The 16228-nt window shown below is 39.3% G+C and overlaps 1 protein-coding gene across 11 annotated transcripts in view; it reads right to left on the reverse strand.

The window, feature by feature from the left end:
* The window catches only part of CIT (citron rho-interacting serine/threonine kinase), a 68626-nt gene that overhangs the window by 26157 nt on the left and 26241 nt on the right, over nucleotides 1-16228 (reverse strand). For 7 of the 11 annotated variants that reach the window (XM_068208911.1, XM_068208909.1, XM_068208908.1 and 4 more), the window contains 10 exons: nucleotides 13636-13806; nucleotides 13334-13393; nucleotides 12737-12790; nucleotides 11441-11581; nucleotides 10945-11070; nucleotides 7938-8033; nucleotides 6101-6217; nucleotides 5543-5652; nucleotides 2760-2934; nucleotides 1318-1515 (listed from right to left, as the gene is read on the reverse strand). In XM_068208911.1, the coding sequence (XP_068065012.1) occupies nucleotides 1318-1515; nucleotides 2760-2934; nucleotides 5543-5652; nucleotides 6101-6217; nucleotides 7938-8033; nucleotides 10945-11070; nucleotides 11441-11581; nucleotides 12737-12790; nucleotides 13334-13393; nucleotides 13636-13806 (1248 nt within the window). The remainder of the gene's footprint in view (nucleotides 1-1317; nucleotides 1516-2759; nucleotides 2935-5542; nucleotides 5653-6100; nucleotides 6218-7937; nucleotides 8034-10944; nucleotides 11071-11440; nucleotides 11582-12736; nucleotides 12791-13333; nucleotides 13394-13635; nucleotides 13807-16228) is intronic. The other 4 variants (XM_068208910.1, XM_068208907.1, XM_068208906.1 and 1 more) reach the window with 1 other exon arrangement.

The raw sequence follows: 16228 nt of genomic DNA on the forward strand, positions 1-16228 counted from the left end.
TTACCACAACAGGCAATGTGAGAAATAAAAGTATGTAAAAAACTCCATGACAGGAATAGTCCCAAGCCTGCTTGGCTGGGCTGTCTAACAGCAGCTGGTCCAGCACTACCAGTTTGCCCCATTAACTGGAGCAATAACTGAGTGAACACAGGTCATGAATATTCATCTGTTTCACTGCTGGGTAAGGATCCCAAGTGCACTGCCAGCCCCCTGGCAGTGATAGTGGCTGTTATGCAAAGCTTTCAGCTGGGAAGGGACTGCCTCAGTTCTGAGCAAAAAGAACCCAATGCCATTTCTATTCAGTTATTCTTAGGCCTCGATGCTGTTGCTGCACTTGCCCAGCCTGTGCTCACTTTAGAATTGAGGGAATGGTTCTGCCATTCATCTACCCAAAGCATCAGCATAATAATACCAGTGCCTGTGCCAGCTGAGCCCCCCTCCCCTCCCAAAAACCAGCAATGGCAGCAATATTCAGAACAGTTCTTTGATTAAATGCCACCGGAGCACGAGAATGCACATTTTCAACACTTCCAAATCACAGGATTTGAAGGTCATTAAAGGCTGCTGCTCAAGTGGGGGTTAGCTGGTAGCAGATCAAACTCTCTACCCACAACCCTGGGATTCTTTTGTGAAGGAAATACTTCTTAGAATCAAACAGTTTGAAAGCATCTTTTTGTGCTCAAGAGACAGCAACCAGCAGCATATAATCTAGAACTCAATTTACAGGGGTTGGGGTGGAAGAGGGTGACAGGACTTGAACTTTGCTTTCCTTTCTATCACTCACACAACTCACCAGACTGCAAGACACACATGACAATTTTTAATGAAACAAGCATTGGAATAAAATTATGTGTTAGAACACTCTCCCTAGGAATTTGGTGGGGTGTTTTTTTCCCCCTGAACAAGTCTCCTCAAAGCAGGGTAACTGATAGGAAAAAAAAAATCATCAAAACATTTATGACCATCAAGTACTTCCAAACTCATGAGCTATTATTTAAATAAGTAAATCACAGTGTTAAAGTCCTAACAATACCAATTTCAGATGCAACTTTCACCTCAAAACAAAAGTAATAATGCTCCTACAAGCCATCAGTCAGTTTAGGCAGCATGAACCATTACTAGGAAGTATTCAAATGGTTAAAGGTAAAATTTGACATTTTAGCCATTCATGCCTCTATCAACACAAGGTACAATTCATACCCATTTCCGAAAATTAAAAATTAGATCATATAAATTCCTTTTAACCTCTTTATGAAACATGCTCCTACATAATTCTAGTGTGTATCTGCAGCTCAGAGGACAAGCTCCAGGGCTCACCGTGAGGGCTTGAATCTCCTCCTCTGCCTCAGCCGTGGTCTCCTCCAGCTCGGTCTTGGCCTCGCGGAGCTGGTTCTCCAGGGCTGTCCGTGCAGCCTGCAGCCCAGTGATCTGGGATTCCCTCTCCTGCAGGGTCAGCTGCAGCTCTGTCAGCTGCCTCTTGAGCTCCAGCTTTTGTTCTTCATGCTCTAGGCTAACCTGAAGAAAGACAAAGTAGTACCCAAATGTGAGTTACTAACAAAGACATGACAGGCAATGGAGTCTTGTTTCAGAACCCACTTTAAGATGCTATTGCCATGTCTATTCCCAAAATCACATCCTGACAGACTGCTTAAGGCACTGAGAAATCAAGGACACAGCTTTGTCTACTCTCTAAAATCTACTGGTTTTCTTGAAAGAAAAACAACCTGACATTTTGAAACAACAAGGGCACAAGAATAGCTCCAGCTGTAACTCACACATACCAAACACGGATATAAAATGTTGAGGTAGTTTGTGATGAACTTTCTCTTTCTTCACTGAAGCTGAGAGTCTCTAAGGATCTTTATTTGGGAATCTCTGGGCATACATTACATACATTTTGCAATCAACTTCCATGTTTCATCTTCCCTTCAGATTCCTTTTATAGAAACCCACAAGCTCATCTGGCTCTGGGTTTACCTGAATGGCTTCTGATGCAGGTTTTCTTGCAGCACACACAGGGATAAATATGTCTCAGTGTTCAGAATCAATTCCAAACCTTAGCACCTTCTTCAGGCTCCCTGCTATCCCAAGGGAATCTGTCTGTTGTGCTTCAGATGTGTGACAAGGCTGTCAGAAACCTTACACTGGTCTCAGTCAGCTTCTGGCCAAAGTAGGACAGGTTGGTTGCTCAACAACCTTAGCTGAAGGCAAGATTTCAGCCTTAGCTGGAAATTAGTGGACTGAGACTGGAGAGGAATTTGTAGAACCAAACTAGTTAATACAAAATTAAAACTGAAGTACAACTCACAGATCTTTAGAAGAGTATATTTCCATATTACTGTTAGGTTTTCTTTCCAGAAAACTCCGAAAATGGTTCATGAAGCAGCAGCTTCCTTTTTTCTTACAAAAATTCTGCTCTGTCCTTTGCTTTCTAAGCTGTAGACTCTAAGGCTACAGGTTATCTGTCTGGTCATTGTACATTGCTGAGCTATTACTCTCTACCCAGACAACATTATAAGGGTATTGTACAAACAAACACAGAAATAGAATTCTGAAAAAGTAAGATGATCTAAAAGCTCAGATTCAGGGTGACGAGTCCTTAATAGTTTCATTTATCTCCTTTTAATGAGCTTTTTTTTTAAAAATTACTAACACACTTTCAAATACCACTACAAGAAGTTAATTCTAGTTCTCACTGTATTCACAAAACGGGGTACATTTAGGAAAGTTTGCTGGGAGGATTAGAGCCATGTTTTCACCTCTCTCAGCCGTGTCTCCAGCTCCAGCAGGCGGTTCTTGTCAGTGTGATCTTGGTGACTCATCTTTTCCAATTGTTCTTCTAATTTTCGATTCTGGGCCTCCAACTTTCCAGCTTGTGTTTCCAAGTAGAACTTCTGTTGCCTGAGCTCTGAAATCATCTCCTCTTGGGCTTTCCTGGTAGGAGACACACACAAGTGACAAACCCAAAATGCCCTTAACATATGTCCTTCCACTGGGGTCAAGTAAGGAAAACACAAGTTTGCTGTGAAGTAGAACAGTTAAGCTCCTGGCTTAAATTCTACATCCCAGCTAAAGATAAAAATTACTAGTGTATTCATCAACATATGCCCAGAGCACTAAAATTCCATATTTGCCAGACAAATGAATCTTGCAGAGGGTAATCTATAATGCTATTTAAGATACAATTAATTCTTCTCATTTCAACAGTTCCTTGTCACATGTTTTTCAATAGAGGAAAAATAAATTCTGAGAGTTGCTTTCTCAGAGTGTATTTCCATGAGATAAGAGGAACCCCATGCTTTAGGACTGGGGGTAGTGTGTTGAGGGTTGTTTTGTTCGGGGCTTTTGTTGGGTTGTTTTGTTGGACATAGAACCTGACCTGAAATGAAGCTGAAGTGAAGCTTTGCTGTCTCTGATCAAAGTCTTAATCCACAAACTGAACAAAAATAATTACTTGTTCTCATAAGAATTTTGAGAGCTGGAAATGATTAATTATTTTCATTTGAAATGGACACTCTCCAAAAAAAAAAAAAAAAAAAAAAAAAGGGTCTTTCTGCATTATTTACAGTTCCTGGAATTGTGTTATGATGCATTGGAAAATTCTGCCTCATAGAGTGCTTTCTCCTTAGAAGCCTCACAAAGCTCCAAAGCTCTACATATATTAATGAATTAATATTTTAAGAAGTTCACTGTGAGATAAGCTGTTATTAATCCTATCCCAGAGAAATTATGTGGGTTGCCCTGCATCAAATAGGAAGACTTAACAAAACTAAAAATAGAACTTGAGTCTTCTGACTCACATTTCTGTGTATTGCATGCAAAATCACCCTTTCACCCTCTCTGTTTTTTCAAATTTACCTCTACAGATTATTGTCAGCCAGAACTGTCAAATGGTGTTATTTCATTTCCTGCTGTTTACTGGGCTATCTTCTTGGGAACCTGATAATCACTGGTTTCCTCAGATACTGCTGGAACAAAAGCTTGCAGAGCTCCCCTCTCCTCTGAAGAGTTTAATCACTAGCTCTCCTCTTGATGCACGCTCAGATTAGCTGCAGCTTTTGTGGGTTCAAAATGCAGTCCAACAAAAATTTATACATTTTCAACAGCTCAATTCACAAAATAAGCACAAATTCATTAACTATCTGCATGCATAATTAAGCAATTTTCTCTCACAATGTTGCTAATTCTGTACTATCTCCTACCAATCCAGCAAAGTTCATCATTTGACAATATGTCTCTCAATAATCTATTTTAAATTGTATATTAAAACATTATTATATGTTTTTCTTGTTTTCTGTGGCTCTCCAGTCAAGGACAGGGCTCCCAGAGGATGCTTTAAGTCCTTACACTCAGTTCAGCACCCATGACTGAGACACTCAACCTTCCATACACTTCCCAGCTCCACCTCGAGACATTTCTGTTTTATTTTAGACTGAAGGTAAGTTATGGCTTTGCTGCCTCAACAAACTCCCTGGGTGATTAACTGGAGGTCATCTGGAACATTAAGCAACACAATGAAGTTCCTCCATTATTTCTGTGAATATTTTTGGCTGCTCAGGCTAAAATAATTTGCAAGATATTTGAAATGCAATGAAAATCGGAGCCATTATGTTTCTGGAGGCATAATGACCACAAAAAAGGAATGAAACCAAAGCAAGTATTTGCCAAAACTCATCCTTGACTGATTCTATTCAATATTAGAGGTGAATCTATCCAAGTGCTTCCCACAAAGGCACTGCCTGATGTTGGATCCAGCAGCTGATGGACCCTGAAAACCTTTGTGCAAACCAAGCTGGTGAATCTCTGAACTCAGTAAGGGCAAATACTGTTTTGCAAATCCAGCCCTGCAGGTTGTATCAAACAACCCAAGCTTTTCCTACACTTGAAGTAGAACACCTCTAAGTCATTTATGGAGGAAAAACAACATTGTAAGGATAAGGAATCTCAGCTAAAATCTACAGAAAAATAAAGTTCGGGCAGACAAAAGGATCTGAAATAGAAGAATTCAAAAACATGCAGAGAAATTCTTGGCTTAAAAATCTAGTGTTCTTCCTTGTCTTCTCACCCATCAAGGCATGATGGAATGTTTGTGAGTGAAGGGTGTTTAATGTTTTCAATTTCAAAATCATGTGTCAGGGGAACTGAGTAAAATATAATTCTATTAGCAATGTTTATGTTTAAAGAAGGAATGTATACTTCTCCAGGGGTATTTTAGACATAAAATTATTAGTATTCATTTAACATATTTGGCAAACCTACACAAATCACCTGCCTTAGGAAATGCTCCAAAGTAAACACTGTAATACAAACCAATTTTCCCAGTCATGTTTGAGAAAACACAAAATACACAGCAAGCTCCACCTATTTGAAGAGAGGAGCATGTTTTTGAAAGGCTGTCAGTGGAAAACAAGCAGGGAGCAGGGCAGGCCTGCAAAAAAGAGCCACTTTTACATGGTGAATTAGAGAATCATTTCAATTGGAAAAGGCTTTAAGGTGATCTTCCTGAGACCTGTTCAGCAGTGACAGCAGCTGCCACACTTACATGTTCCTCTGGGTAAAGAGGCTGCTATTTGCTGCCAGTTTGTTGGCCTCAGACAATTCCACAATTCTCTGCTCCAGTGACCTGATCTTCGAATCCATTGCATTGATCATCTGAAACACAGCAGTGAGCCCTTGAGACTGCATAACGCCAGCAGTTACCAAAAAAAAGTTTATACAAAAGTCTGAACTTTTTCCCAAAACAAAAAAAAAAAAAAAACTAAAAGAAAACTGATCAAATGGCCAAAATGAGCAACACAAATGCAATTACTGGAGCTATTTGCAGCTGCTTGCTACTGCTTTAATGTTAGGAAAAAGCAATCATTATCAAGGCACAAAACAAGGGGCACACAGCAAGCTGCATGGCTTTTTTTAAGGAAATATTCTTGAAGATACTCTGAATTTAAAAGAAACATGTCTTTTAAAATTTATATTAATCAATGAATTTCCATCAAAGCAGCTCAGCAGCAGTACAGAACCTCGAACAAGATTATCTTGCTTGAAATCAGCTTTAGAAAGCTACTCTTCAAACAGCTTTGATTTCCAGCTCAACACCACATACCGCCTTCTGTTCAGCCAGAACTTTGCATTTCTCACGTGCTTCTTCTTCATGTCTTCTGAGCATATTCTCAAGTGCTTCCTTATCTGCAAGATCCTTCTTCATCTGATTTTCCAACACCTAAATGAAGACATTTCTTTTGTCTAAATTATATCTGTTTCACTGGGCAAAGGGCAAGCAGAAAGAAAATCATCAATATAGATTTTTTTTTGGTAAGCAATTGGTCATATCTCAAGCAAAATTAAATCCATGATGCAATTGCATGAAATCCATGGAAGAGCAAATTCCAAAAAGAGCACTTTCTCAGTTATCTCTGAAGAATGAATTTAACAATAAGATTTTATAGAGATATGGAGATACTGTAGGTATTTTATTTATTATTTTGAGTCATATAAACTGTGTTCAATAATTGTTCCAGCCTAATGCAACAGAAATGCAGAAAAGCCTCTCTACTCCAATATGTACAGCAGAAGAAATAGGAAAGTGCCCATCCTTTGACTGCCCTCCCAGCATGGCTCACAAATAATTTGTGAGTTCCATAGGTATGGATAGGAAGGCAACTGAGACCACACAAATTCTTCCAGTCAGAGAAGAAAATCTAACTGTAAAATAAAAAATTTCTTTTTGTGACACAAATAGATGTCATTGGGAACAGGACTAAAGTAATGAATTGCTACATTTTCTAGAAATGCATGTTGTGTATGTATGACCAGAGTTATAAATCAGTTGTTAAAATGAAGGTCTCTTCCTTCAAAGAAAAATTTCTCAAAGACACAAATTCTGGACACCACAGGATAGTTTTTACTTTTCCAGTTACAACAACTCCATGTCCTTTTTTAAGTCCTTTGAACCTCTTTCACCTGGCTTCCTGATTTCTCCTATTAAACCCTACATCATAGGGCCCCATAATACACCAGTTCTCTTTTTATTTTTATTTTTTTCCAATGCTTATCCTCTTTTCCAGTTGTTATATCATTTATTTCTCAACATCTACGTCTGATCTTCCTGCTTTCTATCACTCTCCTCTCATTACTGATAACCACATGCACTGATCTTCCAACAAATCTTATTTGTTTTTCCCTTCATATTTCTCCCACAGAAATTTCTTCTCTGCTCTTAAGTACTACATCCTCACATTTCAGCACAAATGTAGAATTACAGTATTAGATAAATGTACAAGATAAAGACTGTTTCTACTGAGAATAATTTGTTCTTATGAAAGATTCTTACGAAATGCATTTGCTGCATTTACTGTCATATTGCAAGCTCTTTAGAAAAATCCTTAGCCAGTGCACATACTCCTATTTGCCAGCTTGTTTTTCCTAATTTCAGATGGTGTTTATTTCTAACTGTTTGTTAATGGTACCCTGGAAAAGACAAAAACAAAGTGGGTGGTTTCTGTGGCTTCTTGGCAGATGTTCCAGCTCCAAGATGGAATTTCAGAAATGGTCTACTATTTGCTGCATTTAAAACTTGCAGGTAGGCTGAGTGAGCACTCATAGAAAATCAGTGGGAACTGAAAGCTTCTTCAGGGTGTGAGATCCAACAGCATTAACTAAGTATTATTTAGTCATCAAAAGTCAAATTACAATCAACAAATGCCTTCCGTAGTTCTGGCTTCAAATGCGACCTCTCCTAATCCAGTGCCACAGATAGATAAGTTATAAGGGCAGAAAAAATAGGAGAAAACTGATTTAGGTTCCACTAAGCTCCCTCAACATTGCAGCAATGGCAACAAGAAGGCAACTCACAAGACAAAGCCATCAGAGCCTAAAGGCAACTGTTTCTCCCTGAACTCATTCTACCCACAAAAGCTTATAGGAAGATAAGATATTTTTACTTTGAGTTTCTCCTCATAGAATTGTTCCTTCTGTTTCAGCTGCAGCTCCAGATGTTGTGCTGCGATCTGAGCCTCACGGTGCTTTTCCTCCAGCTCCTAAAAGCAGCAAAAAATCATATTCAGGCACAAGGAAATGGTAGGTGCTGTGAGCACATGTTACACAGGTACCAAACATTCATTCACACTATAAAAATCCCAAGTCCAGTGCTGTCATGGTAAAAAAAAAAAAAAAAAATAAACCCAGGCATTATGAGACCTGAACATTATCAACTTAAAGTTTGCATATTGCTGCTGACCCATCTACTGCAGAGTGGGAACACTGCTAAGGACAAGGATTTCTACTTCCAAGGTAAGAATCTCCATCTCCCAGTAAAATATACCCAAAGATAGGCCAAGGACATTTGGTGAAAACATAGTTATAAACATTTTATAGCTGCAGTGGCATCACAGGAAGTTCAGATCTATTTTTAACAAGGTCCCTCACTTGTTTTCTTACAGCAGACCTCAATAACGGGGTACTGCTGTCTGTGCTTTTCATTCTGCATTCAGAGGGGGAATAGCATTTACTTTGCTGTATTCCTTGGACAAATGTTGTCAGAAATGCTATTTATAAATGGCTTCAAAAATGAAAAGTGCAGGATGCAATATATGTGGTGGAACATACCAGAATCCTTCTAGCCTTTTTATTTCACATCAGATAATTTCAGCCATGCACAGTAAGGACTTAAATAATTTGTATTTCAGAAATCAGCTATTTCTGCAGTCTGACTATATTATTTGGGGTCTATCTATAATCACCCTTCAACAGGACACTTCTCAAGAATTTAGCTTACAACTTTATGCTCATTTATTGTCATATTTGTCATTCCAACAATTTCCTTAGAAGAGAGCAGGTCCAGGTCTGTCATTCACTACCACTGGGCTGACTCTTGCATAGACAAGTTCAGGTGCTGAGGTGCATCTGGATCTCCTGTCTACCCTCATTACTGCACAGCACAGGAAAATTTCCTGATATTTGTGTGTGTTTTAGTACTTTACATAGTATTTTGATATGCTTTTTCCTGATCTTCCTCATCTTGAAGGTTTTTTTGCTCCAGTAATTGCAATAGACCTCCTTTTCCAGAAGTGAGACTCGAAGAGGAGGTTCACCAAAAGTAGGTCATCGACAGTGCCTAGTCCTGACACTGCTGCATGGAATGGAGATTGCTGCTTTTTGCAATTGAAATATGTCTCCCAGCAACAAGAGGGACAACTCACCTCCCCCAGAAACCCACACGTTTCAGGTCCTGGCAGAGAATCAGACAACCAGATCAGCAGCAGCTTCAAAGCTCCCAGCATCAGACTGCTCATATTGTAGCAGGAGCTTCACCAGCTCCTGCAGTGGCACTTAACAGCCAGTGTGGGCTTAAAAAGGTAATCTCCTACCATTCCTGCTCTCAGTATTCTCTATGTAGCACTGGATTTGTTACTGGCATTACAGCAATGATCTGCACTTTCAGGCAGGCAGAAGTATCTTCTCTAACTTGTTTCTTACTTCTTCATCAATTCCTTACAGACAAATGAGCAGGTACTTCTCAGGTACTGCTACATAATGTACATGAAAACCATGCCTTTATTCAACAATTTGCACCTTATTCTATGCAATTCTCTATCTTCAACTCCCTTCTTACCTCTCTATACCAAGAAAAATCAAAAATGTTTGAAGAGACAACTTGAGGGAAGGTACAGGGTAGGAGTGGAAGAAAAAAGAATACCAGTACCCTGTGCTTCCAGATCAGTTGCAAGGGACTAGGAAAGACTCTGTAGGATTATTTCTTCAATGCCTGTTTGACTTTTTTTATAAAATAGTTTTGTACCTCTCCAACATTCTGTTAGGACTCCATGGAAACTATCTATAAGAAGAGCTAAACATATCCCATGGTGTAAAACAATTAGTTGATATTTCTACCTTCCCTTCCACTTTCTCCTCCACAGAGAACATAATCCAAACCAAGGAACAATCCCCAAATATACACAAGAGGCTTATGAAACAATTCAAAGTTTTACACTATTCCTAAACATAAAGTTGGCTCTCTGCCCAGCACAACCATAGTCTCCCACTTACCATGCACTCCTGCTATCAAAACAATTTGAAAGGAACAGCACTACTAAAGAACTGATTCTACCTTTTCTTGACAGTGCTCAGCATACTGATGCTAAAGTCTATACACCCAGAACAAGCCTGGGTCATCTGTTGACTCCAAATATGTTTATTTTCACATTTCCATTTGGCCTTCCTCAGGTGTGTCTCAGCTTGGGATTACTACCAGTAAAATGTAATCCTTTTTTTCCTTATCATATTGGCAACACACAGAAAATTCATGAGGAAGGCAAAATAAATTTAATTATTCCAGTATTAAATTATGCTTTCTGTCCCAGGGAAGCAAAATTATTAGAAACACCCTCTGCTTGATTCACTAGAGACTGACATACTAACTTGCCTTAATAGTTTTAACCAGGAAAGAAACAAGAAATTGCCAACAGAGAAGTTATGTGGGTGCAAATGGTTTCCTAACAAATATCTTTGGAGATAAACAGTTTGGATGACGAATTTCTCTCCACTTCAAAATGTAAGCACTTCTAATAGATCTGACCTCTAAATTCCACTGCAATTTACTTAAAAAGAGAGATGTTTTTGTTGTTGCCATAACCCGCCCTCAGAATGTTTTACCTCTGAAACAATCATGAGGTAAATAATTTAAATATTACTGTGTTGACTGAAAAGTTTTCCCACTGAGATGACTCCAGCTTTGAAGCACTATTAAGACTAAAGGCACAGAAGTGAGTTTGTAACTAGAGGTGCAAATATTGAATGCTTCAGCTTTCTCCACAATGACTGGTACAGGAAACAAATCCAGTTATTCAACAATTTCCACCTTACTCAATGCAATTCCACATCTTCTGATTCTTCCCGACTCCTTCCGTACAAACTCTTACCCTCTAGGTTGCATTTATCACCTCTGCTCACCAGAATTTTTTCTGCCATCTGTTGAATCTGTTGAGATTTAGTTTGAATATCTTCTTTTAGGCGGTTTTCTCTTCGTTCCACAGTCTCTAATCTCTTCACTTGATTCTCCAGAGAATGGCGCCGTTCCTGCAGAGCAAATATGAGCTGCTGTTTAGGCCACCCAACTCTGCATTAGCACAAAGCAAGGAGTAGTTTCTAGAGGAAACAGGCTGAAGTAGTCAATATAAGGTTGGCTTTCATATTTTGAATCCTCATCGCACCCCAAATCCCCCAGGCTAACCACATGTCTTTATCCACTCCTCACTGAAAATAAAACCCCTCAGTTTTCCTCAAAGAAATATGTTTCTTAATTAAAAAATGGCTTAATGTCCAACAACACTTTCCCCTGAAGAATTACTCCAGGAATACATGCTGTTCAGAGCCACCCAGGTGAGGGTTCCTAAACTAAGGCATATCCCAATAACTGATTTACTCTGGACAGACACTCTGCACTCACCTCTGCTTCAAGCAATTTTTTCTTCATGCTTTCATTAGAATCTTCCCGGTTCTGCAGTTTCTCCAACTCCTTCTCAGCTCTCTCCTTTGCCTGACGGATATTCTGCAGGAGCTCGGTTGCCTCTGAGCTGGCTTTCACAGCCTGAAGGTCAAGAGAGAAGAAAAAAAGGTATTATAGGAAAAGCACACACAAAAATTTGGTGTATGAAAGGTTCAGAACTTCAAGATGGTCAACATTCTCAATAAAACCACTACAAACCTTTGGTTTATCAGTTTAAATTAACATGTGCATGAGTCCAAATTTTAACATCCAGAACATAATTTTGACTTCTATTTCACAAAAAAAAAATTAAAATCTAGGTTACACATAGTAAGACATGTTTGTCTTGCTATATTTCAAGTTACTTGACTCTACATACTGAAAGTTAAGTCTATCCCAAATTCAGCCTAAGTTCATTAAAAAGAACTCAGAAAATACTCTTACTGAAGGACAAGGAGAATAACCTGTTGGCCTACAGATAATTCCTTGGCATTAATGCAGGTAGAAAAGGAGACAGGGGATTAAAACATTATTGTTTTGAAATATTAGAAGTACTATTTCTATGTAGTTTTGGCCTCCATGTTCATGATCATTAACCCTTGAAATAGCCCTCTCCCAGCTGGTGCCAAATTTGAAAAGCTCAATCAGGGGATTATTATGACAACCCCCTTCTTTCCTGCTGAAGGATTCCAATAAGAGAAATTCCCTGACTGTTCTTACAGTGACACCTTAAGTGCCAGACTGACCACAACAGCAAATCTTAGATATTCTGCACTACTTCCAGCAGACATTGAAAAGGTGTTTTAATTCTGTTGTGAATCCTTATCATTCAGCATTTTTACTGTGAAGAACTGAACTGTCAAGTGATTAAAGCAGATTATACTGGGAGATTAAAGCAAGTCCAACATGTGTTTTACTAGTGAGCTAAAACCAGCTGAACCCTTCTTCAGAAGCAAGGGACCAGCATAGTGTCCAGAGCATACCTAAACAGGCCTTTAAATGAGAATTTCTCTACACTACTCCAGTTCTGACTCAGCTTCATTTGTAAAAATAAACACTGTTGACATGTCTCAAGAGCCAAAAGCATATTGAGAGCACCAGTGATTTCAGATACCAGTTCCCACCCCCTTTTCCTTATCATCCCCCATGCTATGACTAATTCTATTTTTGAGGGTAAAACAAAGTGCATCCCTCCTCTTCATTAAGGTTTCACTGGGAAATCTTGTGAAAAACTCACTTTCACCACCCAGTCGTTACCTTTGTCAGCTTTTCCTGCAGCTCCTGGATTTTGGCTTGCTGCTCTGTATTGATCTGCAGTTAGATAAAAAGATGGAGGGAAAGAGTCAAAACCAAAGAGGAGAAAATGCTCTTTGCTTATGATACCATATTTGCTTTAATTTGCTTCCCAAAAATCTTGGTTTCCCCCTGTAATTCCAACACACCAAAACACTTCTTGGCAAATCCATTCCCATTCTGCTGAATTCCAGTTGATTTAATATTTTGGTTACCAAGATGATTGTTTAGTGTGAGAATACTCAGAATACTTTCTGCTTTTCTCCTGCTGCTCTTTCTGAGTAAAGAAAACCCTGATATAACCCCAGCTTGACTCCAAACTTGGATGTCACATAACAGCCTGTCTTTGCCTGGCTTCTCAACACAATCCATTAAGAACAGGTTATCCAGAGACAGATCAAATAAGAGAGAACAGTGAATCACACCAAGATGACTTAAAACATAAAATGAAAGAGGGTGGGGGCTGTGAGGCCATGCATGCCACTGACCAGCCACAGTTTGGTTTCTGTGCATAAAATGAAAGACCCAGGAAGGAAAATCTAGAACACTGAAGTAACATACCTTTTCCAGTTTGGAGTACAACTCTCCTGCCTCATTTTTTCCTTGATCTTTAACCTGTAACTTAAATATAAAATACATGAAAATCTCAGGAAAAGCTAGGCTTCTATCCAGTCATCACCCCATGCAATTTGAACACCAGCAGTTACACCAAGTATAAATCACATCGTGAAAAACATGTTGTGTTAGTTGTACGAACCACGCTAATCTTTGAAGGGCACACCCACAACTTGTGTGTGCATGTGTCAAACAGCGCTAGATATTCCAGCAAGCCTCAGCCCCCTCTCCCATGAAGCCTAAACTACCTTTTGCAGTTTGTTGTGGCATTCGGCAGCTTTACGTTTGAATTCCTCGGCTGCCAGGCGGGACTCCCTCAACTCCGACTCGTAGAGATCGCTGCGCCTGCGAGCTGAGATCAGATCTTCTTCCAGCTGATTCATCATCAGCCTCATTTCTTCTACTTGGGCTTGGTATTCCTGTAGTTGGGGTGCAAGGGAAGGAGAAGGGATTACAGTTTAGAGGCAACAGGGGAAATGCTTGGAACAGCAGATTCCAGAATACTGACTGCAGGCAAGAGATGCACTTAAAAGCATGTAGAACAAAGGTAAACTACAAAATAAAACAGTAAAAACTAACCAAAATAACATCCACAGTGTTCTGGTTTGAGACTTGCCACCTTCAACTCAATACCTCAAAATCAAAACATTGACTTTTTGAGAGTGCAGGAACACATACATCTATGTACAAATGATAAAAATTACTTACATTTCTAATTTCTGAAACAGAAATGTGTCTTTGAGTTGATGTCTCTACTAAATGCCCAGATGCTCCCTCAAGATCTATTTTCTCAGGCTGATAACATCACAGTTATCACAGATCTGCACAGCTTGGGTAAAAGGAAAGAAGGAGAAGCAGAGGGGTAGCACACTGGCTTGCAGCCATCAGATTTCTCTTGACAGAGTTAAAAAGGATCACATTGCTTAGTATGGGAGACAACCTAAAATCAAATATTATCTTAGAAAAACTACCTAAAACTCACATGCTCATAGAAGATATTTGCCTATACAGGCAGAAATAAAGATTCCCCATGTAGGAGACTGCAAGACAGGGCATTTGGATGGGGAAGGTGGGAGAAGAAAAGAACATGTGAATTGTCCATCTCAATGAGACTGGGAACTCAAACTAAGACTAGCTCGAGAGATTGCTTCACATATCTTCACTGGAAGACAAGAATTTAATTATGTTTAGCATTTATTAAGTCCTACAAGTATGCATTTCATAAAATTACTCTAAAGAAAAAAAAAAAAAAACAAACCAAAAAAAAACCACCAAAAAAACCCCCACCAATAAGCCCTGTCCAAAATCGAAGTATTTTTTATGAAGCTGAGAACAAGTAGAAAACATGCACATCAAGAGTTAGGAACAAAGATTGTGAAGGACTGACAGTGGGGGAGTCTATCTTTCTTTCCATTTTAATATCTTACAGTATGCCTGACTACCCCCATATTCAGAAGAGTAACTGTCTCGTGACAGAATCAGGTTTGTCATCGCTCCCTCCAGACAGGCAGCTCCCTTCAGCTCGACGAGTGACTGCACGAGCGCTGACCCTGATGGCAGCCCCTCATTCTCCAGCATGGAGAGCTTATGCAGATATTGAAAGAAGCCAGGCCTTTAGCAGATTGCATTACTGTGCCTTACAGGGAGCAAAGAATGGCTCTTTGGCTTGTAATCCCAAAACTGGCTCTCCACTTAGTAAGCCAGACAGGGACCTACTCTTTCCAGTTCATCTCCTATGGAAGGATAATCTTCTTTCCTTGCTGGAAAAAACTTTGAGCTTTTTTTCTAATAACTAAGCATGTATTAACTCAAATATTCTTTTTATACAAATACATCTGTGAACAAAAAAGGCAGAACGGTTTGAAGAAATAACTTTTCTGCTCAGAAATCATAATTTGTTTAGTCTTCCTAAAATACTGGGCTTTTATATCAGCAAACACTTGACCAAAGAATCAAAGGTATGACAATAGTTGCCACTGTTACAATGAGCATTTGGGAAGGGAGGAAAATGGGGAGGGAGAAAAGAAGAAAGAAAAGGAGATAATTAGTAATATTTCAGGTTTTCTTGTTTCATCACGTTTGCAAGACTGTCTTTGAATAAGTCCCAAGATCAGATCAGAGGAACAGGGCACATCACTCAAAGCAACACAGAACAAACCTCTGGGATATGCATTGCTCAGAGTTCTAAAATACCAAGAGGTATCTAAGCACAGATTACTAGACAAGTTCAGGGCATGTACCTGAAGCAAATCACATCAGGGAACTACACAGACATGAGTGGGGCTTTCAAAAAAATACAGATTCTGATTAGTTGCAAGTTTGTCTGTTAGTACAGTTCTTCATCAAATAACGACCAGGGCACAGGTTTAGTTAAAACAAAAAAACAAAACAAAACAAAAGCCAAACACACACCCCAAGCAAACAAAAAACCCACAAACCCACCGTACTCTTCTATCCAAGTACCTGAGGTTAAGTTGAACCTACAGCCTCGTCCTGAAAATATCAAATGCCTAATTATTGGGTTTTGAAGATTCTGATTTGCTGTTGATTTGACTTATTCTCTCTTATTAAGCCTCAGGTTTCCAACAGAAAAATTCTAAGGGGCTCTTCCAACTCCCAATATCCTCTGACTTAAAAATCATGGTCCAAGTCTGTAATGGCCAAGATCCACCTGCTCATATGAGTCAGCACAAATCTCTCAGCATTTTTGGTTGCAAGGTTCTTGTTACATGTGTTTCAGGGAGCTCAGAAGGCCACCACAGACAGGAAAGTCTGCAGGATTCATTGGTTGAATTTAACAGCCTCTTTATGTCATTGTGAATCTTCACAAGCCAAATTAAG

The sequence above is a fragment of the Anomalospiza imberbis genome, chromosome 18 (genome assembly GCF_031753505.1).
Source record: "Anomalospiza imberbis isolate Cuckoo-Finch-1a 21T00152 chromosome 18, ASM3175350v1, whole genome shotgun sequence".
Lineage (NCBI taxonomy): Eukaryota > Metazoa > Chordata > Aves > Passeriformes > Viduidae > Anomalospiza > Anomalospiza imberbis.